At 42.6% G+C, this 26,336-nt stretch overlaps 2 protein-coding genes across 11 annotated transcripts in view; one reads left to right on the plus strand and one right to left on the minus strand.

Annotated features, from left to right (window-relative positions):
* GSAP (gamma-secretase activating protein) overlaps positions 1 to 10,570 on the plus strand; it is a 233,463-nt gene extending 222,893 nt beyond the window's left edge. For 3 of the 4 annotated variants that reach the window (XM_063926993.1, XM_063926992.1, XM_063926990.1), the window contains 6 exons: positions 168 to 265; positions 1,393 to 1,512; positions 1,793 to 1,854; positions 4,531 to 4,635; positions 5,030 to 5,126; positions 7,479 to 10,570. In XM_063926993.1, the coding sequence (XP_063783063.1) occupies positions 168 to 265; positions 1,393 to 1,512; positions 1,793 to 1,854; positions 4,531 to 4,635; positions 5,030 to 5,126; positions 7,479 to 7,576 (580 nt within the window). In that variant the 3' untranslated portion in view covers positions 7,577 to 10,570. The remainder of the gene's footprint in view (positions 1 to 167; positions 266 to 1,392; positions 1,513 to 1,792; positions 1,855 to 4,530; positions 4,636 to 5,029; positions 5,127 to 7,478) is intronic. The other variant, XM_063926991.1, reaches the window with a different exon arrangement.
* CCDC146 (coiled-coil domain containing 146) overlaps positions 9,794 to 26,336 on the minus strand; it is a 387,500-nt gene continuing 370,957 nt past the window's right edge. For all 7 annotated transcript variants that reach the window (XM_063926987.1, XM_063926984.1, XM_063926988.1 and 4 more), the window contains 3 exons: positions 24,756 to 24,893; positions 11,988 to 12,236; positions 9,794 to 10,295 (listed from right to left, as the gene is read on the minus strand). In XM_063926987.1, coding sequence (XP_063783057.1) covers positions 10,092 to 10,295; positions 11,988 to 12,236; positions 24,756 to 24,893 — 591 coding nt within the window. In that variant the 3' untranslated portion in view covers positions 9,794 to 10,091. The remainder of the gene's footprint in view (positions 10,296 to 11,987; positions 12,237 to 24,755; positions 24,894 to 26,336) is intronic.

Below are 26,336 nucleotides of genomic sequence, written 5' to 3' on the forward strand. Positions count from 1 at the left end.
GACATAATAAATGGACACCTGTTGAAGGTTTGATTTAAGTCCTCTAGCAAAATAAAACATTTGACATTTATTTATTGGGGTAAGGTGCTGCCAGTGTTACCTAGTGTCAGCCGATGTAATGCTGTAAGTATGTGTGTGATATAACTGCCACCTTTATGCTCTTCTAGCAGGGATGGGAGCGGAAAGACGTCAGAGTATTTTGCATTTCATGTCATGTGCCGAATTTCAGAAGCTACAAGCAGAATGTGCATGCCCCTACCTCCTGGTAAGTTACGCCATAGATGGGGCACTCGTCTGTAGGTAGGATGCACATGATGCTGCTCTCTCCTTCTTATCCATGTGATTGTCTTCTCCCATAGAGTAATGAGGTTTACTTATTGCCCATTGTACCCCCATCCTTACCTCTATTTTTCCTTTTCAGTTAATGGCATCTCTAACTATGTATAAAGAACATTTTATAACATGTTAAGAGGAGCAGATATACAGTTGAAAAAGTCACTAGTGCTTGTCATTTACTATCTCTTGACATATAGATCCAGAGAGCACGTTCAGACATTATTTCCACATAAAAGGCTGGGTTTGCTTCATCAGCATAATATATATATATACTCAAGAAATAACTGGCGTAATCTCCATTATAGGAGGGTCATGTAACACAGCAGATAGAATGACTACTTGGAAAACTTGCTGGTCGGATAGGCACTATGTGAATTGGTTAATAGTATTCAGGGACACGGCTAGTGAGGTCACATAACTAATATGATTGCATACACAGCTTTTTAACTCTTCAGAATGCAGTCAGAACAGTGTACATAATACAAGTGTGGGAGGACTGTTGGCGCTTTGTCATATAGTGGGGGGGGGGGGGGGGTGTTGGTAATACAGAGAAGGTTACAGTAACACATTGTCATGTTGACTTTTGGAACATGCTGACATTTTGTACTGTCTACCTTTTACATGTCGACCTTTTGTGCCTGTCGGCCTAATGCATGTCGACCTATTGACTTTAGACCTTTTTAAATGGATACAGTTTTGTGTGTGAATCAAATCTAAAAATAAATTCAAACCGTAGAATGGAAGCGCCATTTTCTCGTTAATTGAATCTCCTCTGGAGTGTTGCCTTCTGCTATGTATTAGCTGCCTGGCCGTGCTTATATAAGTTCCTGTAATGCTTTAAGTTTGTATGCTTTTGGCTTATTCTATACAGTATACAGTACATGTTCACTTCAGCATAAATACAATCTGCTTCCTGCTCAGGCCTACCAAGTTACGGTGCATTATCTCTGCTGGACACTAAACTATAGGACCAGGTTTATACGCCTGTGTGTCAGGAAATACTAAAACTTCCAATAGTTTGGATATTTTAAATGAATCCTGTTTGTGTTACTGTAGGTTTTCAGACGCTTCATCTGGTTCTAGCTGTGCGGTGCCTCCCACTAGGAAATTTCCTCCACTACATAGACAATGGAGCTCTGCCACTGACGGAAGCATTTGTTATTAAACTCCTGAAAGGTAAAATGTCTCTTCAACATTCCAGACACTGTTTATCCTTCCTGACTCCATTTCTCTTTGCTTGAAACAAGGATTTGTGAGGCCATATGTGATTAGTAGTTACATAGTACACTGTAACGTTTATTTAGGTACATGCAATGAAACATTGCATAGAAACATTGTTCCTGCAGGCTTGACATATGCCCAAATTTAAGAAGGTGTCATTTATCTGCACATTCCAAAAGCTTGTATGATATGTATGTCCATTTCTAAGTACTGATGTTTGTTTGTTATTTTACAGAGCTGGATGATAGTGAAGAAAATGAAAAACTCAAGTGTAGCATCATTATACGTCTTCCAGAGGTAGGATAAGTCAGCAGTTTTATTAAAGTGAACATATATGTACACCGTATGTAAACCAAATGGAGGAAGTGTTTTCTTATCAGCACAGCTGTACTAATAACATGCATTCTAGTATCTACAGTTCCATATATATGATACCCCTTTCATACTGACAGAGCCGAGTCACACGCGGGAATGTGTTCCCGGACGCATACCGGGACACAACCCGAGAATTAACCTTTTCACACTGCACTTATACCTGGGATCGACCCAGGACAACCCCGTTTTACACTGATCCCGGGATATCCCTGCAAATACATATTTTTCTGGCTCACATAGCACCTTCAAGAACTGCTTTTTCAGAGTCTTCATTTTATTAACAACTTGCTGTTGTGTACGGATAATTCCTCTGGCTTCAAGCAGCTTTGCTATGTTTTTATAAATAATAGCATCCTTCACTGTGCCTGTTATCTGTCTCTTTATTTCCTCCTCCCCCTTATGCTGAGCAGCTCTCTGATCTCCTGATCAGTCCAGGTAGCGATATTGCCTGTCTCCTCCGCTTCCAGGACTCTTCTCCAGGCTCTGGATGATGACATCATCTTTTCTGAGCCCAAGAAAGCTCCAATGAGAGGCCTTTTAACAGTCCTGTGTACTGAATACCGGGTAGGGTCCATTCACACTACACTGCATCCCGGGACGATCCCAGATTCAACCCTGGTCGAGACCTGGGATGAAATGCCGGGATGTTCGTCCTGGGATATTGGGGGTCATTCCGAGTTGTTCGCTCGCAAGCTGCTTTTAGCAACTTTGCACACGCTAAGCCGCCGCCTACTGGGAGTGAATCTTAGCTTATAAAAATTGCGAACGAAAGATTAGCAGAATTGCGAATAGACACTTCTTAGCAGTTTCTGAGTAGCTCCACACTTACTCGGCATCTGCGATCAGTTCAGTCAGTTTCGTTCCTGGTTTGACGTCACAAACACACCCAGCGTTCGCCCAGACACTCCCCCGTTTCTCCAGCCACTCCCGCGTTTTTCCCAGAAACGGTAGCGTTTTTTCGCACACACCCATAAAACGGCCAATTTCCGCCCAGAAACACCCACTTCCTGTCAATCACATTACGATCACCAGAACGAAGAAAAAACCTTGTAATGGCGTGAGTAAAATACCTAACTGCATAGCAAATTTACTTGGCGCAGTCGCACTGCGGACATTGCGCATGCGCATTAGCGACTAATCGCTCCGTTGCGAGAAAAAAATAACGAGCGAACAACTCGGAATGACCCCCATTGTTCCTGTACCCTTTCACACTGAGCAATTTCCCAGGTTGATGCGCGTTCATGTGCAAAAACCCGGGAAATATTTGTCAGTCTGAAAGGGGTATCATTTATAGTTTCTCCTCACATAACCAGGAAGGTTAGATGGGCTAAGTGCACAATTCCTTTAATGTACTTCAATAATTATAATACAGTACTGCTTTACACAATATACAGTATGAAAAATGTGTTTCCCAACTCCAGTCCTTAGAGTCCCCAACTGCTCATGTTTTCCAGGTCTCCTCACAGAATCACAAGTGAAGTAATTAAACTAAAATGCCAGCAATTAATGAAATTGCCTATACTCTAGAGCAGGGGTGGGCAATTATTTCAGCTGGGGGGCCACTGAACACTTTCCAGTGAATATCGGAGGGCCCCATTCCCCCCCTCCCCCCACCTCCCCCTCCTCTTCCGCATTATGGGAGAGATGTGCTAAGTTTTTCGCATACTTAGAATGGGGACAGGCAAAAATAAATATAAATGTATAAAAATCACTATAAGCCAGTAATTTAAAAATACCAAACACCAAAACAAAACAGTGCTGAAAACAAAGAAACCACATCCAGTATTATACTGTTATCAATAATAGTATCAGCTCCTCTCCCTCCCTGGATAGTTCCCGTGCTCTCTGGACAAAGTTACTAGTCCCCACCCCCTCATGCTCCTTGGGCAAAGTTACCAGCCCCCCCTTCTTTTCCCCCCTTGGACAAAATTACCAACCCCCTAAGTTCCCCTTGACAAAATTACCAGACTAGAGTGCTGTTTAAAAATAGATCTAGTTCTACCTTACAGGCGCTGTGTATTCAGACATCCCTCCTTCTTGCTGTGTGATGTGCCGCTCGCATCCACGGTCTGGCCTACCCCCAACACTGCACCGCCTGTTATAATGCTGGCAGGCTGACGTGATGCGACCGCAAGACCAGCGACTAGGATTTCCTCAGCGGCACCGGCAGCTTCAGAAGTACTGCAGTGCAATGACAAGCAGCTCAGCCTGTCGGGCCGCTTGCCATAGCATGCTGGTGGAAGGCAGCGGGCCGGGTAGGATCAGTTCGCGGGCCATATTTTGACCACTCCTACTCTAGAGTGAAGTATGGAAAACATGCAGGACGGGAGTTGGGAGAACTGGTGTAAAGTGTTCCTTTTAGTTCATTACAAAAATTGCAGTGGTATATGCAGTGTAGACCAGTTGTGTAGTGATATTTCCCATGATTTGGTGCCAGAGTGGAAACAGCATGTAACGTAAGGCTACAGGATATCCTGTTTTATCATATAAACCTACTTAGTGTCAGGAAGTTCTACAATGAAAGTGTTGAGTGGACCCGCCTGTACTCAGGATACAAGAGGACATTGCCACATTTATCATTATATTTCTGTTATCCAGAATATTTGTGAAAAAGTCCATCACCTGTGGGACCATGCCAGCAGCAATAATTATATTGCTATGAAGTATGTGAAAAAGCTGCTGTTCAGGCTTCACAGAAGAGAGGCGAGTATACTGACATCTATTATGTGCACATGAGGTGCAATGCCATACAATATATATTTATTTAATGTACGGCAATCCTTAACCTTTTTGTTTGATATACAATATTAATAATGCTTCTCTAACATGTTGTTTAGTCTTTATTATATGTAATTTGCTATGTGTATGATACAGAAGTGAATGGTGACATGATAGCTGGAGCTGGTTTGTGATATGATTTCTGGTCAGCTACAGTATGTAGGCAGAGTATATAACATGATGCAATATATAGAATTTTTACTGTATATTCAGATTCTTGTGAGAAGTTTAGTCTACAAGTCACCACTTGGGTTCATAGATATGTGACATATTCTCACGAAGAAACGTTTCAGTTGTGTAATATTCTATTACTATGCAGGTTATTAGTCAGTCAGTGACTGGCCGGTCTCCACTGTATATAAACTTTCTGCCTCTGAATTATTTGATACTGATGCTATCAGAAGTGGAAGACAGAGGTAAGTGTGATTAATATTTTTCCCCCTTTATCAGCATAACACCTTGGTCTTTCAATCTGTCATTTATGTTCAGAAGTTTCCTTACTATGCCATTTTTAATCAAATTACCCAGTGAAAATTAAAGTTGAAGTCAGACATAAGACACTATCAAAATAAGAGTTTCACTATTTTATATTTTTACAGTATCCAGACACCAAAACATAAATATTAATAGAAATGTAAGATGAGAGTACTACAGTTTAAATGTTCTTAAAAACATGTGTAATCCCAATCATCCACATGCAGAATGTGCCAGTAATGAAGTGTCTGACATCGTTGCATAGCAGAGGTGCCAACAAGGGTGAAGTAGTACACCACGGGGTAAATTTACTAAGATGGGAGTTCTATTTAACATGGGATGTTGCCCATAGCAACCAATCAGATTCCAGGTATTATCTTCTAGAAGGTGCTAGATAAATGAGAAGTGGAATCTGATTGGTTGCTATGGGTGACATCCCATCTTAAATAGAACTCACATTTTAGTAAATTTACCCCCACGTATCCCTCGCCTAAAGCACTCCCCCCAACATTCATAAAATAAATCTGACTCTGTAGCTCTCAGTGATCTCTGTGGCTGATTATTTATGCTTATCCACAAGATAGAACTGTCGTTTCATTCCACCTTTGAGTTGACTATCCTAACTACATAACCCAGTCCACAAAGGTTACTTACCTGGACAACCACATAAAGGACTTCCAGTGGCTATCCTGCCAGTCACTGCTTCGACCTGGACCACACATTGCTGGTCTGAAGAAAGATCAGTTAGTCAGATATATGGGGATTGTGGCTGATTGTGCTGGACTCGCTTTGCTTTCCATTGACAACACACTACCAGAGGGGGCAACAGGGTTCAGCTGCCAATGTTCAAAACTGTTGGGGATCTACCAGATACAGGGTTGGATTAAGACCAGATACAGGGCTGGATGAAGTTGTGGGGGCCCACATTAGTAACAGTGATGTGAATCCCTGAGTGCACCCCCCCCCCCCCAACACAGCACACACATACACATACACTGCAGTGGCGTCTTACCCGGACGCTGCAGCATGCAGGGACAGCGCGCCGCCCCACTAATAATCCGGCCCTGACCAGATACCTTGATCTATGGACACCAGATACTGTAACTAACCTTTGGTTGGCTGTAGTTAGGATAGTCCATCAGAAAATGTAATATTGCAGAAAATAATACAGGAAATCCAATTCTACCTCTTATGACTGCTTTGAACACTTTTTTTCTTCCAACATCATGCATATATAAATGTTAGTTAATGGTATAAAAGAAGTCACCTATTTAGTTATGTATATGTAAAATGTTTTGATCATCAAACATTTGGCGGTATCCAATTAGTCGCAGAATCACAGCAATTTTTTACGGGAGTGCACGATCCTGTTTTTAACCCTGTCCTATTCCAAATGTGCAAAAATGGGACTTGGGCAAAAAAAAAATCAGGGTGAAAATAGTGACTTAAGCCTGTACCTCAAGAAATGCTAAACTAACATAGGACAATAGTGTAAAAGTGTTTTATAGGTCATATTAAATGTATTTGGGGTACTTACATTGGTTCAAATGGCTGTTAAATGCATGTTCTTTTAATGGAAAAATATTATAAAAGCAAGTTGGTTTTTTTTTTTTAAGCAAAATAAGTGCTCAAATTGAATTTTGGGTACATAAAATGGGTATAAGTTTTTATTTGAATCATTTTATGGGACTACTGCCACCTGCAAGTCAAAAACAGTTGTCCCACTCATAAAGCACCACAATATACCTATTTTATACTTTGAACCCCAAATTCCATCACTTTGCACCTTTTCACTCCAAAACTGACATGTCATTATTTGGCAATTAAAAATAAATTAAGACTTCTAACTGCCTAATCAGTCGTTAGAGAAGGGGGGGAGTTCTGAACCACATTCTGAATTTTTTTGCCTTAAAATAGGGATTTTTCCCAAGTTGACCACCTGCTCAGAGTAGGTGAAGTGGAATTTGTGGTAAAATTATGGGAAAAGTTGTCTCAGTTGATTGGATAGAGTGTTTCACGATTTGCGGTAAAAGTCCGTTATTTTCATGCGAAAACGGGTTATCGTGGCTAATGGGATACCTCCTATTGTGCATTACCTCTAATACAACTGAGCTTTTATCTTAAGAAGTGAAGTACAGGTTCAGGTACAGTATGTGGCATTGTTTGTATTTTTACAGAAAATCATAGCCACAGTGAGTACACAAGGACTCTGTGATTCTTGTCCTTGTGCATTCAGTAATTTACTGAGTTTACCTGCACCATCATTTTTGACTTTCTCTTCTCTGCTATTCCAGCGTTAAACCCCTTTGAGGAAGATAACATAGATGCTGCGTTTCTGGAGGAAATTGCCTTAAAACAAACCTCTGTTCTTCTTAATCTACAAAAATGTTAAAAATGGGACATTTTCTTTTATTTATGTAACTTTGTAATTACATTTGTCTTTCATACATTTTAAGAAGACATGGCCATATTGTTTTGTGAAATTATATTGTGTATGCAGTATTGAATTCAGTCATTTCAAGGTTGCTTACTTCTTTCTATGCCTGCTATAATTGCTATTGAGGTCAGGCATCTCATCATCTTTTGTATGTTCTTTTCTAGGTGATTTTTATGTATCACTTATATTGGCAAGACCTTTGTTTTAATCAGAAAGTTGAAACCGGAATTGTCCAAGTGGTCCATAACATTTTATGTATTCCTCATAGGAAATTAGTATTTAAATATAAAATGGCAAATACTGTTACTCTGAAAATGTTTCCAGGTGTGCTATCCTCTTACTATGGTTTTAACACAATACATGTCTACTAGATGTGCAAGTAATAGTTGTAATGTGTAATTTTATAAGAATATGATGATTAGTGATTTATTCAATAAATGTCTGTGAAAGGCCTGCTCATCCAGTGCCTAAAGGTTTTATACTAGATGACGTGGCTTTCACCAGTAGCCCTGTAATAATGTCAGGTTCTACAAGCGTGCACACTGTTCAGTCCTCCTGGATCCAAGATTTCCTGATGTTGGTTGCGTTTCCATCAAACAGCTGCCGGGTTGAGTTCTCGGTTAGTCAGTGCTACATTGTGTAGCCCATATTATTATACTTTTGAAATAAAAAAATTTCTCCCAGTGTTGCGTATGTTCACGTGGGTGGTATCTGTACTGTGTCACACTTCTCTTTATTAGAGGTTTTGTAATGTTGATGTAGGATGATTGCAGAGGCGTTTATGCGTACTTCCCCACCAAAACACCATTAGGAAATACCACTTCCCTTTATTTTTTTAATCTGAAATAAACCTGTTTGGTTAACAAAACCTTTTATATTTCCTGTAATAAATAGGATTGTATGCTTAAGATGTATATTACCAACTTGATTTTGCCAAATAAATCTGTAAGGTAGTGTTGACTCTCCATCTCCTGGCGTATATCTACAGTGGGTGTAGGATGTGTGCTGCACATGGATCCCTGGGCAGTGTGGAGCTCATACGGAACACCCTGCACTCAAAACAGTACGCATGCAGCATGTGTCCCTCCTATCTTTTGCTGACGCCATCTTTCATGGAATATTTTTGGAAAGATGAAGCTGGCGCAGTTGATAGAAGGTTCTGGCTCAGTCCAGACTCTGTCTTCTGCACATGTGCCATTGTCCAAAAATAACACACTGAATATGGGAGGGAGGGGGTTATTATGACACCTCCGTCTCCATCTGTGTGGGTAAATCTGTATACCACAGTTTAGGCTTGCTCCATACCACCCATAGAAAAATAAGTGTTATTGTACTTGGTATGTGCAAGCAGCTGTTTTCTGCAGTCACGTTTTCAAAGATTATTCCCCATTAGCACCTAGTAACATTATTTTGTATAAAGTCCCAGGGAGAGTAGGTCTCGGTGTATTTAACATGAATAATAAGCATGAGAGATTAACATATATATATATATATATATATATATATATATATATACACGAAGTCGTTAAAAATAAAATGTGCCTTAACCACCATGCAGGAAAATAACACGTGATGTGACGTGGAAATATGCAGATGCAGTTCTAGAAGTATTCATGTACAGAAAACAGATTTGCTGTGATGTTACAATGCGTGCCACTTGCATTGTTAACAGTAGGGAAATTGCATGGATGTTGTATGTGAATGTAACAATTTTTTCCTGTACTGTATGTAGAACCATCTCTCTTGTTAACTCTAGACCTTTACCCATGTATCAGAAATGTGTTGTTTTTTTACCTTTATGCTATTTATAAAGAAATAGGGCTATTTAGCAGGGAAACATATAAGAGGTTTAGGGGCAGATTTAACAATATTCTTGATATCACTCATTGCATATGATAACTGGTGCTCCAGCCAATCAGCTCCTAACGGTCATGTGCTTCAAAAATTACAGGAGCTGATTGGCTGGAGCATCACTATCATTCGTAACGAGTGATAACAAGAATATCACCCATTGTTTAATCTGACCCTTAGTTTAAAAATGGGACACATAGTCTATGGTTGGAAAGTATTCTGTACAACATGAAATACATATTCATGTTATATAGATCATACATTTACATTAGGTTGGTTAGTAAAAAATTCTAAGCCATAATAAACATACACATTAGCCTGTTTACTAAATATACGTTTTATTTGAATATAGTTGCATTCAGATTGAAAAATAGTACTATCTTTTTTTATATTTATAACTGACAACATGACAATATTCCTGTCAATGTCGTGGCTACAACATTGCTTAAGCAGGTAAAATTGACTTCATCCAGTTGGTTCCCATTGTTAAGCTGTTAGAAGCCATGTGACTTGCTATATAAGTAGCTACAAAGCAGCATCCATGGCTTGAGTCAACCGTTTCATTAGACATTTTAAATGTTCTTATAGCAAATTCATTTTATACTATTGAAAGCCATTGTTATATTTCGATTGGTTTAATCAGTGGCCTTCTTATGTGCCTCATGTTTGAGCCAGGTTCACTGGGTTTAAAAGGCGCTAAACCCCCATAAGGCCGGGGAAGAGGAAGAGCCGTATCGCCTTCTGGTATGTATGCGTTGGGACGTTGTTCAGCTGTGGTGTAAATACCATTTGGCAATGTGTGCTGATCCTCATCTTCTCCAATCTGCAAAGGATGAGGGTAAAATGAGCAAGCTATCAATTTTATGAGTTATTACAATTTTAAATAGCAGCATGTCTGTGAATGCAACCTAGAATACCCATGTCACCGAGATATTCTATGACATAATGTAAATACTTAAAATATGAATCATCATGAATTAAGGCAATTATGTATTTTGTATTATGTATATTGTGTTATAGGGAAAGTTTTGTATACTCAAAGGTCTAATCATGAAAAACAATTTCCATGTTTAAAAATAAAACTCATCATAAAGTTTACTAGTTTTGTGGTTTACATTTCTATATAAATGAATGATTCCTATCTTGTTTAATTTGTTTTGTATACATTTCATTTGAAGTTTCAACTGCTCATTGACTCAAAGCACTTGAAGGACTTCTCTTGTTGGTACCAGCATAGTACTTCAGAAAGACCATGATGTTTGCAAATGCAATTTTATTTTCGAATGTAGATAAAATACCGGCTGCTATTAACATTTAGCACAAATATGATGAACAGCTTTGTATTGCATTGCAGTTTAGCGTTGGCCTAGGATGAGCCGCCTCCCAAATAAATGTCTCCACCCATTTTACATTTGCTCCTCTCATTCAGAATATCATCGTTTTTCTAGGTTCAAAATTACTTTCTAACTGGCTTTTACTCCTAAGTGTAAAGAATACTATGGACTCTGTTCAATTCAAGCTGGAATTCCCAACTTTTTGGAAAAACGTCAGTTTCTGACAATTTAAGGGCGAACCCAGATTCGACCTATTCAGTCAAACTACTGTTTATCCGACAAGTCACAAATTCTGACTTGTCGGAAAACATGTGGATCGGCCGCGGATTCATATGTTTTGTCGGATTCGCGACCAAATCCACAAGGTTTTAGTCCCGCTTCTGACAATGTCATTCAGATTTAAAAAAAAAATCGGTTTTGCATTGTCGGGAATGGCTAAAACTGTAGGTTTTGGCCACAAATTGAATAATGAAATGTCTGATCCTTTCCGTCGGAAAGGATCCGATATCAATTGAATAGACACCTATATGTTCATGTTGCCGACAGAATTATTAGTAAGGACGCAGCAGCATGACACGAAATAAGGGTTTGTTCACACCTGCCACATATGCTTTTCACACAAGTAAATGTATGAACCCATTAAAATAGGACAAATATGAATTTGAGAAATAATTATTTAACACTCCGTTTCCTTTGCGGCAATGTGTATTAACAGGGTAATACAAAAGCAACGTGAAGCAAGTGTAACCTAAAGCGTGTGTTAGTTCCCCTGCATTGTATCAGTATGTAAGTAACATGGATTGTCGCTACTGGTGGAAATTGGTGTGGCGTGCATGTGTAGCTTAAAAAAGCAGGGGGCAAAATTCTTACTCATGTCATTATCGCGCACACAGCTGATCAAGGTGAGGAGAACAGAGGAAAACGCTGGACCTGTACTTCACATTACTTAATCTCAAGCTACATTCTGCAAAATCTGCATGATTCAAATGTGACCTGCCAGCTGGAATGCTTCAGAATGGATAACCTGGTGTGTAACTAGCTCTATGATAGGTCCAGTTTTGTAGTATGGTTAAATATATAGCCGTATAAAATACAGCCTGGTAACGTAACATTCATCTCTATATGTTATCTTTATAGTGGCATTCTGATATATCCACGCTACAGCGTTATGAAAACCTTACCCTAGCCTTTTCCTCTTTCTCTATTCGGTTTCTATGTGCCTGGCGCAGCAAGCGTTTCCAATCTTGTTCACTTTCCTCACTGGGTGGGAGCCCCTGCTCCATCCTGGTGTAACAAGTCTCCACAAATTTCTCTCGATCTCTCACTTCTTGCTGCAGCTTTATGCAGCTGGCTTGCTGCATGGACAGCTCTGCAATGCGGGACATCATTTTACGAGTCGTGTCTTTAATTGTCTTTTGTAGTTCATTCATCTACCAAAATAATGATACAAAGTATGAGATAAAATGGCAGTATCTGAAGCTAAACACTTATTGTTCTTAGTGTTACACTTACTAAATATCAGAGATAGAAATTTTGCATTAACGTGTCTTTAGAATTGCTTCTTTCTATTAAATATGTTGTGACATCTTGGGCCTGATTCTAAGTTGGGAATAAAGTAAAATAAACTTTTAACTTTGTACCTTGGTAAAACCATGTTGCACTACTGGTGGGGGACGGAGGAGATGTAAAATCTGCAGCAAGATTTAGATTTTAGAGGGTTGTGTCCAAGCTTGAATCTAAATAACAGTGCGAAAATAAAGCTGGGTGTGGGTATGTTAGGTTGATATTTATCATGTGTACAAGGATGATGTTGCGACATGATAGAATGTCAGCCTAACCTGATGGCCCAGGGGCAGCTTTCGGTTCCCATATGCTGCATTTTCTCTGGCTGGGTCCACAGGATTATCCACAGGATAACATTGGGATATGGTTGAGAGACAGCGGAAATGGCACCAACACGGTCACGAGCTTTCTGGCCTCCCAGGATGCATCGGGGCTGCCCCATATAGTCCCGCCCACTGACTCAGTCAAATCAGTTTTTTGCTTGGTGCGGCAGGAAGCCGCATGGTCACAGGGCTGCTGTGAATAAAGCAGCCAGAAGCTTTTATTATGTTATTTTTATAGACTTACTATGTTTTTTGAGCGACTTTTCTTAACAGCGTCTTAAACGCATACTGGAAAGAGTCGCTCCAACAACTCCCCACCGGGTCGCAACAACGCTTACCTTCGCGGTACAGTGCTGTCTCGACAGGCGTGTGTGTCGGATGTTCTAGCAGGTCCAGCAGACGTAACCAGGCTGTGGCCGGAGCATGGGGAGAAGGTAAGTCTATGGATTTCCTCTTACTAGAGGGGTCTGGACACAGCTACACTGTATTGGTGGAGACTACAAACAGTGTGTTGATGCGCCGAACATCTCGAGTGCGACAGCGCTACGCTCTAGGGATCATAGGCGCCATGACTAGGTAGATGCCGTGATCCTTAGAGTTTAAGTCAACAGGGGGATTCAGACGCTCTCCTGGCCGCCCCTCCTCCGAGTTCATGACCAGTTTCCGCGTGTCTCCCGTCCATGAACTGAATGACCTCACTTCCGTCTCAGACGCTACCACGAGGGTACTCGGTCGCAGCTTAGACGCTGCGGTTGTGTACACTAGAGATCCCGCCTAGACCGAGTCGCAGGCCTTAGCGTCTGCATACACGTGGAAGTCGCTGAGCGTCCGTGTCCGTCAGGAGCGACTGTGTCCATTATCCGTTATCAGGAGCGGTAGTGTACATCAGTAGCGTCTGAATGCACTCAGCGTCTTACGAGCGCATTTGCTTGGATATGGAAGTGTGGTGAGTCTCCCTGTATCCTGCTCTACGGAGGAAGAGTATACAGTACAAAAAATTCTCTCTACTTGTTAGTATGAATTGTTAATTTTTAGTACATATTGCATATGAGATCTGTATATTACTGTGTTTTCTGCATGTTATGTTGAAAAAGAACCAGTTGTACAATTTTCATACTTACTTGTAAATTGTTATGAGGGTTGTATTCTCATATGACAATGTCTTATACCTTAACATGTGACTGACTGCTAGTATGTGTGCTGACTTTTCTATGTTGTCAGTCCTGTTCTGACCCTCAATTCAGGTGCACGGCTGTGGTCAGATTGATCTCACTTCTATATACTCATATATAGGTGATTTTCAGTCACAAATTGTGTAGTCATTAACAGATTATTACCATGTCTGTGAGCGGCAAAAGTGACGAGGAGAATTTATCAAGCACTCCTACATCCCTAACATGCTTATCTTGTAAGACAGGGTTAATTGGTATCGACCAATTGGTCACTTATGAGGGGTCGTGTGCGAACTGTTTTGCTTTTCAGCAAAGTAAAAAACAGGAGTTAGTTCAACCACCAACAGAGCCACCATGGAATATGTTCGCAAAGACTTTATCTTCAATAGCGGACAGGTTAACTCCGGTAGCACCACCTCAAGGGTTAGGTTACACTATTAACCCATACATGCAGCTCCCTTCCTACGGCTTGGTTTAGTAGCCTCTACAAGCAACCAAGGGACAGGTAAGACTAAGACAGATGCGTCTATGTGGCAGACTACACAAAATGATACAACAGATGATGATACAGTATATTCAAATACTCCGTATGATGATCAGTCGCAGAGTTTTAGTTCAGAGGATGTAGCTGAACTTATTGACGCTGTGAAGGCTGTTCTCTCTTTGGAAGAGCCAGCCAAGACAGTGTTAAAATCTAAAGCACCTGTGTTTAAACGAACAAAATCAGTTAAAACTGAATTCCCAGCGTCAGATGAGCTGACGGAAATGATGGATGAGTCTTGGGCGACGCCCAGTAAGAAATATAAGATTCCGAAAAGATGGAATTCTTATTATCCATTTCCAGCTGCGGATTGTTCGAAAAGAGAAGTTCCTCCAAAAGTAGATGCACATGTACTGCGACTTGTGCATAAATCTGCTTTACCACTGTCCTCTACCTCACTAAATGATGTCACAGACAGAAGGGTAGATAGCTTCTTGAAAAATTTATTTTCTCTAGTAGGAGCAGTGGTAAGAACTGCTATGGCTTCGGCCTGGGTAGCAAAGGCAATGGGCGAATGGATAGAGGAACTAGAGAATGACATCTCTTCTCCTAATAGCTAGCAAGAGTATCATTTAAGCCGTTTAAGACAATCTGCCCAATACTTGAAAGAAGCAGCAATTGATAATGGTACAGTTGCTTCTAAAGCTTCAGCCTTGACAGTAGCCGCTCGCAGAGCAGTTTGGCTACGTACCTGGAAGGCAGATGCGGAATCCAAGAAAGAATTGGAAGCATTGCCTTTCATTGGTAATATATTGTTTGGGAAACCATCATCTGATATCCTAGAATCAGAGGCTGAATCAAAGAAGGTCAGATTTCCAGCTACTTATAACCCTAAGTCTAAGGGTTCAAAGTTTCGCTCATTTCGCTGGCAAAGCGAAAGCTAAAGAGGAGTCTAAGCAACCCCAGTTCAAAGCCAGGGGTAGGAAGCAGTGGGCTAGCAAAAAACCAGCTTCCAAGCCTGAACAGAAACCATCAGTCTGAAGAGACGGGCCTCCGCCTGGAGGATTCCAGCGTTGGGGGGCGACTCCTTCATTTTGCACACATATGGACAGATGCTTGGGTGCAGAAGGTGGTATCTCAGGGGTATGGGTTCCCATTCAAGAGGCAGCCTCCTCAAAGATTTTTTTTGCACCAGCCCGTCTCGTATAGAGTCAAAGGCCAATGCCCTGCAAGAAGCAGTCCAAAAATTACTGCAGTCAGGTGTGATTGTCCCAGTACCGCCATCACAGAGGGGACAGGGGTTTTACTCCAATCTATTTCTGATCCAGAAGCCAAATTTCAATCTGAAAATGTTGAACAAATACATTTGGATCCCAAGGTTCCACATGGAGACGTTACGCTCCATAATGTTGGCTATGGAACCGGGAGATTACATGGTATCTCTGGATGTACGGGATGCTTACCTACATGTGCCTATAGCACTGTCTCATCAGTGTTACCTCAGGTTTGCCATCCTCCAGGAACATTTTCAGTTCCAAGCTTTGCCCTTCGGGCTAGCAACAGCATCCAGGGTGTTTACCAAAATTATGGTGGTTATGGCAGCTAGTCTGCGCAAACAGGGGATAAGAATATTCCCATACCTCGACGACCTGTTAATCCTAGCACATTCGCAGGATTTACTTTTGAGCCATCTTCAACAGACAATAGTTTGTTTACAGAGACACGGGTGGCTCATAAATTGGATAAAGTCGTCTCTGAATCCGTCACAGCGGATGGTTCATTTGGGGGCCATATTGGATTCAGACTTACAGAAAGTTCTCTTACCAGAGAAAAAGATATTCAAGGTGCAGGTCATGGCTCAGGAAGCGTTGCACGCCCAGACAATGTCAGTCCATGCAGCAATGCGACTGTTGGGTCTGATGGTATCCACCTTCGACATGGTGGAATATGCACAATTCCACTTCAGACCATTGCAGCACCTTATTCTGACCAAATGGAACGGAAATCATCAGACGATAAAAAGCAGATGATAAAGTTTCCAGTAAACGTAAAAAGGTCTCTAGCGTGGTGGCTACAGACAGACCATTTAAACACGGGGAGACCCTTTTGGATAAAAGAATGGCAAGTCCTGACAACAGATGCCAGTCTGCAAGGCTGGGGTGCGGTACTCGGAAGCCTTTGGTTCCAGGGAAAATGGACCGCAAGGGAAAGTCGCCTGCCGATAAATCTGTTGGAAATAAGGGCCATTTATATGGCTCTAGCTCAGGCAAAGGACAGTCTGCAAGGAAGACCGGTCCAGATTCGCTCAGACAATGCGACAGCAGTAGCATACCTCAATCATCAAGGAGGAACTCACAGCAAAAGATTGATGGAGGAAGTAACGCCCATTCTAAGATGGGCAGAGCTCCATCTCCCAGCATTGTCAGCAGTGTTTGCCCAGGTGTTCTGAACTGGGAAGCGGATTTTCTCAGTCGACACACCATTCAGGAAACCGAATGGGCATTACACCCAGAAGTGTTTCAGACACTAGTGAACAGATGGGGTCTACCAGAGATAGATCTCATGGCGTCTCGTCTAAACAACAAAGTTCCACGGTACGGATCAAGAACAAAGGATCCCGGAGCAGTCCTTGTAGACGCGCTGTCAGTAGAATGGAAATTTCATCTGGCATATCTGTTCCCTCCAATATCTCTGTTACCCAGAGTAGTGAGAAAAATAAAGCAAGCAAAGGGAGCCATAATTCTAATAGCTCCAGCTTGGCCAAGAAGGCACTGGTACACAGATCTACTGAGAATGTCTGTGGAAGCACCAATACTGCTCCCCTCAATGTCCAGATCTGCTAATGCAGGGTCCTTGTTGCCACAGTCATCTGGATCGTCTGTCTTTGACGGCGTGGCTGTTGAAACCTCTATCTTAGAAGCTAGAGGATTTTCAAAACAAGTAATTCAAACTATGCTTAGAGCAAGAAAGCCTTCTTCAGCTCGTGTGTATCATAGAATATGGCAAGCCTATATTCATTGGTGTACTGGAAAAAGTTTGAATCCAAGATCTTTTAAAGTATCCAGGATTTTGGATTTCCTTCAAGCAGAATTGGATAAAGGTTTGAAAGTTGCTTCCTTGAGAATTCAAGTATCAGCATTAACTGTATGGTTTCAAAGAAAGATTGCTGATTTACAGGATGTATGTACTTTCTTTCAGGGAGTGGTACATATTCAACCTCCATTTGTTCCTCCTGCAGCTCCCTGGGATTTTAATTTAGTTCTTAAATTCCTCCAGGGTCCTCCGTTTGAACCGCTTAAGAGAGCAGATCTTAAATGGTTAATGGCTAAAGTACTTTTTCTACTGGCAATGGCGTCAGCCAGAAGAGTGTCAGATTTAGGTGCATTATCGTGTAAGTCTCCTTTCCTAAGTTTTTTTCCAGACAGAGCAGTTCTCAGAACGAGATCTGGTTATCTTCCGAAGGTGATTTCAAAGTTTCACCTGAATGAAGAGATTGTAGTCCCAGCTTTTCAGGTATCGGGACTATCTTCGGGAGAAGCGTCGCTGGACGTAGTCCGAGCTTTAAGAATCTACATAGATCGTACTAGTGCCATCAGGAAAACAGATTCTCTCTTCATCCTCTACGGATTTCATAGAAGAGGATGGCCAGCTAGTAAACAGACGCTGGCTCCGAATGGTAATATCAGAAGCTTATTCTCATGCAGATCTCCCTACTCTGGCTAATGTCTCTGCTCATTCTACACGTAAGGTAGGTCCTTCATGGGCAGCACAACAGGGTGCTTCAGCAGAACAGATATGTAAGGCAGCCACATGGTCTGCCATAAACACATACATCAGACATTATGCCTTGGATAATTTTGCCTCTCATGACGCAGACTTCGGGCGAAAGGTCCTCCTGTGTAATCAGGAGTGTCCCCACCACTAAAATTAGCTTTGGGAATCCCAATGTTATCCTGTGGATCCAGCCAGAGAAATAGATGTTATGGTAAGAACTTACCGTTGATAACGTGATTTCTCTTATGTCCACAGGGATCCCACCCTGACGCACCTGATTTGAGGATCTTGACAATCACTAAACCTCTTCCCTCTTGTATGGAAGGATGTGTATGTGTGTTCTTATCGCCTAAATAGGTTACTACCTGATGCTCCTGCCTAATAGCTGTGGAAAGAACTGATTTGACTGAGTCAGTGGGCGGGACTATACGGGGCAGCCCCTATGCATCCTGGGAGGCCAGAAAGCTTGTGACCGTGTTGGTGCCATTTCCGCTGTCACTCAACCATATCCCAATGTTATCCTGTGGATACCTGTGGACATAAGAGAAATCATGTTATCAACGGTAAGTTCTTACCATAACGTCTATTTTGGTGACTTTTCATATAATTATGCATACAATTACTCCATGTACACATACTGTACATGGAGCCTGGTTCTATGTACAGAATGTGTGCTTGTGTAATTATACAGTCTGATTTTGTATTAAGATTAAGGTATGAATTTTAAGTGCTGCTTTTATGTAGACTACTTGTGGAGCACCTTATGTTTATCTCCTTGGCATTTGTTAGCTACATATTCTTAAGTTGTATGCTAATGCCACAGGAGGCTTCTGAGGATAACATAGCATCGGGCAGCCATTCTTCATTCGAGTAAGTTTATGCAGAATGGCCACCCAAGTGCTGCAGTCACAAACAGGTGTTGGCCATCATTAGTACCTGAAGTCTGATTGGATTCCAATGGCCAGAATCCAGCATTTTTTTTTACGGAGAAGAGACACTATGAAAAGACCAGCAAGATTCAGACATGGAAAATCTGAAGTGAAGTAGTGCATGGGTAACGGCTAAGTTCAAATGAAGGTATAGACAATGGTAATCCTAAAATGTCAGCAGCAAGGTCAGTATACAAATGGTTAAGTCCTAGCAAAGCTACAACGAAGGATTATCCACAGAAGTGAGCCCTCTGCTGATCAGGAACAGCTGTAAGGCAAGATGACCTTTGAGGCAAAAAGCCCACAGGTCTCAGTCCAAGAGACCAGCACAGGGAGAAATTAGTGAGGCAGTGAGGAGAACAGGCACATTAGCACACTGTTATGAAGTAGTAGAGAAGTGGCTAAGAATGGTCAATATAATAGTGTTAAAACTGGTAGCTGTGAAGCTGAATGCTTTCAGTATCAAAGGAATAAATTGGAACAACTGGAGCTACAGGCGAGTCACCAGGAGCTGACCGCAGAGGCAAGATGAAGATCAGGAAATGAGAGAGAAGTTAGTTGTACTCCACTGTTTGAGTCCAGGACTGAGATTGGACAACAGCAGAATGAAGAGAAACCAAGATGGCAGGCCCCATGAATTAGGACACCATCGTAGCTGCCACTGCCCAGACCTGGCAGGAGGGTGCAGAGACCTGGAGCATTCTGCTTGAGGAACAGAGGGGACCCATGACCTTGCAGGGACAATAAGAGGGCTATGGTTCAGTGGTTTGCGACAAGTTGGTGCCCTCTTCCTGAGTAATACACTTTGGGCCTAATTCAGACCTGGTCACACGCAGGCTATTTTTTGCATTACTGCGACCAGGTAATCGCCGCCCACAGGGGAGGGGGTTAGGGCTTTGCAGGGAAGCAAACGCTTGTGCAGAGAGCTGCCCAAACAAACGTTTGTGCAGTCGCTGCACAGCTCAGGACTTACTCACCCCGCTGTGATGACTCGGGATGTTGATGACGTCAGGAACCCTCCCAGAAAACGGCCTGGCACACCTGCGTTTCTCCGGACACTCCTAGAAAACGGTGAGTTGCCGCCCACGAACACCTTCTGCCTGTCAATCTTCTTGCGATCGCCGGTGCGATCGTTTTCTTTGTTTGGTTTATCGCTGCCCAGCGCCGGCCAGTGACGCGCCTGTGCATTGCAACCCGTGCACATGCGCAATACAGACCCAATCGCACGGCTGCAAAAAACTGCAGCATGCATATGGGTATGAATGAGGCCCTTTATCATGTCTTGGCTGCCCCCAAATGTTCCTACAAAGGTGTGTATGCAGTTATCAAAACTGAAGGCACATATACTTGCCTTTACTAACAATTGATCAACCTTTCTCTGTTGAACATCCCCCACGCTATACAGCTTATCTTTAACAAAACAAATCAGGTACACCCTCTGCCAGTTTTAATTACACCATTAATTTTTACCACAAACTTAAATGTATCGTTAAGTTGATCCTCAGCAAAGTCCTGTAATGAAAAGAGCATTGAAATTGGAGACAAGTCCTCACCTACATCAGGTGGCAATGAAGTCTCACTGACATCATCACCAGCCTAAGGATTATACCATCTGCTCCAGCTGCCTCTCTAAATGAGACTTAAGACCCCCACACACGGCACGCTGTGTCCCCAAATGACACATCGCGAATGACGGGACCCTGCGGGTGTGCATACACTCTTGCCAATACCGCCAGCGACTACAGGGGTAGGGGGGACTGAGAAGACGACAAACGACCTCTGAGTGTACGCATCGCATCATTATTACGCCTACACACGGACATTTTTTAAGCAATGTGTCGTTCCAATCGGTTGGAAACGCCCACATCATTTAAAATATCGTGCTGTGTGTTGGTGCCTTAGGACAAATAGCAGTAGTGGCCCTGTAGACCATCCATAAATGACAGCCTCTTATTCAGCATCCTGTGTCGATTTAGGTTTGGACAGGGGGGCTGATTCAGACCTGATCGGTGCTGTGCATTTTCGCACAGCAGCAATCAGGTCTGAACTGCGCCGTAGCCCAGCGATTGCCTCTGCCTGATTGACAGGCAGAGGCGGGAGGGGGCGGGCCGGCGGCGTTTAGGGGACGCGGTTCGGGCAACACCGGCGTGGCCGGACTATTGGGGGGGTTGGGCCGTGGCAGCTGCGTGATGTTACATGCAGCCGCTGCGACACGGGCAGTGCGCAGAAGCTGCGCTGGCTGGGAGCTGCTCCTGAAGTATAAAAGCATTGCTGCTGTGTGATGCTTTTGTACTAGTGCGACGGGGCAGAGACTGACATGCGGGGCAGGCTAGCCCTGTGCTGGGCGTCCCCTCGCATGTCAGTGTGACTGATCATAGATGTGCTAAATTTAGCACATCTACGATCAGGTCTCAATTAGCCCCAAGGTTCCTTAAGACTTGACCCTTTGACTTTGAAATGTCCATAACTGACTCACTAGCCAATCAATCTCTCACCCTCCAGGAACGGGAAAAACCCATCCTAACAGTGGGAGGGGACATGGGCCTAATTCAGCATAAGTGGTAGTTTTGTGAGAAATCGCAAAACTATAAGTCACCTATATACATGCAGGGGCGCAGCCCAGCACAGGTCTCTTCCCCCCCATACCTGCTGAAATGCAAGTGTATTGTTAAACAGCAATGCGAAGGCAGTTGCCCAGTCGCCATGTTTCGTGTCACAGTGGCTGCATGTCACATTATGCAGCCGCCACAGCCCGCCCCGCCGGGACTTAGATTGCGAGAGCGTGCGATCACAATTTAAGTCCTTGCACATGCAGTAACTGTTTGCCATTTTAATGTGAGCAACAACGTTCTCATATCCTTTCTGTTGCCACAGATGCAACCATGGAGCCACCAAAGTGTGCACAAATGACCGTTCACTTCCATAATCAAGCAAAATCGCATGTTTAATCGGAACAGTCTCACAAAATAATGGATTCCCCAGCGAAGGATTATTGTGTAGCAAGTGGAGTTTGCAGTCCGTTGGTTCTAGCAGCGATTGAAATGCCCCATCTTCTACACCCCAATCACTTAGCCTGAGATTTCTTCTCCACCGTGCTCACCGGAGCTGTAGATGTTTTGCAGTGCTTAAAGTCAGTCTCATTAGAGTAAGCTCATTATACCTCTGAGAGTCCGCTTCCAAACTACAGATGTGTCCTCCTACATCATTGCTACAGCCCTTCTAGTTGTGCCTACTTGTGAGTGCATTTACTGGAAAACACTGTACCATTTCGTATGCAGATACAGCTGCCGTCGCACACAGAATATAGGCATGCCGCATATCATTTTAAATCAGCAGAGTCTGCTTGTGCATCCTATTGACATAGTGAAGAAGATGCATTTTTGGCTAAAAAATGACTACCGGCATTAGCCAAGTTGATGAAAACTGCTGGCTTACTCATGCCAGGCATCTCGCGGGGCATGGTGTATTAAGGCTAGATGTATGAGGATGCATCTGTACTGTCGAGACTGCGGAAACAATGGTCAACTATGAATATCTCATGTGGATGGATTAACTGGTACCTGGCAGCAACCAAACTTTTTACCACTTTAGTGAGCTCCAACATCTCTGAATAAACAGCTTTATCTTTGACAAATTGGTAATAATAGAAGCACTAAGCCCTTCCTGCACCTATCACATCAATGCAGGCTAGTATCTTTGCCTCCCACTTACAGTGAGAGGCAAGGCTTGTTCTCCATACAAATCCATATAACCTCCCCAATCATGTGTAGTGCCAATTTTTTTGCCCAGACCTCTGGTGCCCAGCCAAGTCTCTAAGTACTTCTTTCAAAGGATAAAATATATGCCTGTACATTACCACTGGAAGACATTTTCTCTACTGCTTGTCATGGCTGTAGTTTTGTGAACCCAGCGTATATGTGAAGTCCCTACTGGTAACCGGAGGACTATGTGTATATTTGGTTGGTCTGTGGGACTCCGTGAGATGAAGAAGTAAGAGGCAATCCCTAACTGGTAACGCAACTGTAATCCGGCCTGGGTAGCAAAAAAACAGAGGTTTACAGGAACTAAGGTAATTAGTGTTACCTCTTAGGGAACTCTGCTACTAAGCTCACACTGAGCTGTGTGACTCATGGAACTGACAGCTTCTGAAACACAGGTCTCTCTACTTATACCTCCTGATCTTTGGTGATTGGCGAATAGAGTCAGGTGATTCAGGGAGTCTCGGGCTAGCACAGGATTGGATAGCTCATGGTCAGGTGCTTAGACCCTTTCATGACAGTACTCTAGGATAGGCTCTGATGTGGAGTGAGGCCTAGAAGGCTGGAAAAACACTGAAGCTTAAACTTCTGAAAATGAATAGAGGATGCTGGCTTTTAGGTCTAAACACCAGAGAGCTGAACACAGCTGATTACTGATTAGCCATCTGAGTAGGACTTCCTCTGTGTAATCAAGATTAAGCAACACAGATCTGCAGTCTTCATGCTGAGCTGAAACAGATGCAGGTTACAGGATATGCTGAGGTAAGCTACAGAACATGAGAAATACAGTCAGGATCATAACACTGCTGGTAGAGTACATCACAATGCTGCCTCGCTATTCATGCTTGAGCGACAGCGACCAACTGCACTTGGGCTTGCTGCACCTACTGCTTGTGTGGCAACACTCACCAAATCCCAGTGATCCTGTCGACACACTGGTCACCTGGTCCCTGCTCACAATATTAAGAACTATATCCTCCTCCCCAAGCTGTAATTAATTATCCCAGCAAAAAAAACAATTACACCCATGTTCTCTGCATAGGAAAATATTCAACACTGTCTGCAGCATGAGGCTGTAGACTCTGAGAGCTTATCAGTCTCTATTATTCGTCCACCTGTGTGTACTTGCTCTGTGTGCAGGAGAGTGTAAGGGCCTGATTCAGAGGTGTATGTAGTGTCGACATGTGCCTAGCTGACTATTATCTTTTGTATTGCACAAGTGTCATATGCAGCACAGAAGAGGATGCAGGGTCTATAAATCTTAGCGGGCGTAGCGGGGTGGAAAAGTCAATCCGTCATGTTGCAGAAAGCATCTCCATTTGTAAACGCACAGTCTCTCACATGGGGCCATACTGAGACAGAGCAACTGCACCTGCCATAGGGCTGCTGCAAGTTCTGATGGTGCGTCTCAAGGCGCACCAGATGAAAATGCACTGTTTTAAGATGTTGCAAGTGTGCATCACAATTCTTTACAAATAAGAGCAGCATTAAAATAGAGAAACAGATGGGACTGCAGCAAAATATACTGCCATTGTTGCATCTGCATCCACATCCGAGCCGGGTCCTGGGAGTTTAAAGAAAAAACCCAAATCGACAAAGATGACATCCCAAATACTGTGATATTATGTCACATGCTACAGGTGTTGCATTTAAGAAATTTTTAAAAACCTCCAGTTTTGGGATCTCCCTTCTTATATCTATAGAAAAGGATTGTATAATTCTGTTGCAGTATACCTCCTGCACACTTCTTCACAATTCCTATTTATTAAAGGCAAACTACAATGTAAAATACAAAGTTTTACTTTCCTGCATTCTGTGGATCCAGACATTCAGCAAATCTTTGACAATGCTAGATATCCCAAATCCAATTTATAAAGTTTTTCCTGGGAAGAACAGGAAATGAAAAAGTTCTCAGTGAAACACCCCAAAACCGTGAACATTGTACATACCTTTTTAGCAAGGGTTAGGGTGTCCTCCTTTCCATTCTCTACTTTAATGCGTATTTTCTCAGACAGCCTGGAAACCTGATCATAGAGAAATTCCTTCTCCAGCAAATGTTCCTCCTTCTCAGCCAGACGCAGTTCCAGCTGCATAGCACATATAGAATTATTAGTAGACCACATCAAATACAATGCCAGTGAAGACAGCACAAGTAGAATGTCGCACGATATACTCTAAAATATTTATTTCTTTATAAGATTTATTTCTGATGTGCAAACGCACCACTGCAGTGAAGAACTGGTTTCCTTTCGTACTTTGATGTTTATATAGAGCCAGAATAAGGAAAACCTGCTCATTAGCATAAAATATGCATTTTCTTGTGTATGCAGATGTGTAATGTGTGCAGATTGTGCACACCTTGCTCATGCAGCGCCGTATGAGTGGAGAGGCAGAACAGGGAGAAGGAAGGGGAAGTAATGGCATGCTCACATAATTGTGCCTCCGTTAAAGGTGGACACAACCACAGATACACCTGTCAGCAGGTGATCGACCGCTCGTGCAGATATACGGAATGATGGTGATCAGTTCCAACTTTTGCAGTGAAAAAAAGAAAGAAAGACAGTTTGGAGGCACCTAGAAAAAGCTCCAACCAAGCTATGACGGACTCATCTGGTCTCACTGTAACACAGAATTGTGTCTCCATTACAATGGCTGCATTCCCTGCAAAAGCAAAAATGTGCCCCCTCCCCCGCAAAAAACAGAGGTAATACAGAAGTTAATACATTTAAAACTTATATAATATTAATTTGATGTGGCACTATTGGTCCCAGCACAACATGAACTGCAAATGCCTGCCCGATGATGGTGCTTCCAGAATCTAATACATATAATACATACTTTATGTACAATAAATATTACCCCAGCGCTGCAGTTACAACTCGTATTAAGCATTTATTTCCAAAGGGATCATCTTTCTGTCTTCATTGTAATGGAAAAACAACTTTGTGACCATGCCATGAGACCTGCCCACAACATACCAATCCAGCTACACTCTATTGGTTAGTAGTTGACACTACCCCATGCCTCTCATTTGCGTTATGCCCACTATGACCCTGATATGCTGGAACCAGTCCAGCCTGTTAGAACTTGTTGCGGATTGCAGTTTTTGTGGGGTTACCGTGCAGTGTACATCTCCCTGCATTAGTGCTAGCCAGCCAATGCTATGAGCACGGGTGCTTCGTTCTCTTGGAGTCGATAAATTACAGTTCATGATGATGTATGGCATTGTTAGCATGCGACTTAACTTAGATATGCGTCTCCACATAAATAGAAGTGTGCCATCTTTGCAGGACTAGTAAGTTTGGGAAGCGAATGCATCCACCTCTGCCTGAGGCTTAGGGATTACAGGAATGGCGCAAGCACACTTTCCCATGGAAACCTCTACATTGTGCAAATGAGGAGGCTGCTTCATCACACAAACTGCTTCTAAATGAGAAACCTATGGTCTGTGGATGGTGTACTGTATATGGCGCATTCGTTTAAATAAACTATAAGGACACTGATGTAAGGAAATGCCATAGCATAGCTCT

The sequence above is a fragment of the Pseudophryne corroboree genome, chromosome 6 (assembly GCF_028390025.1).
Source record: "Pseudophryne corroboree isolate aPseCor3 chromosome 6, aPseCor3.hap2, whole genome shotgun sequence".
Classification (NCBI taxonomy): Eukaryota; Metazoa; Chordata; class Amphibia; order Anura; family Myobatrachidae; genus Pseudophryne; species Pseudophryne corroboree.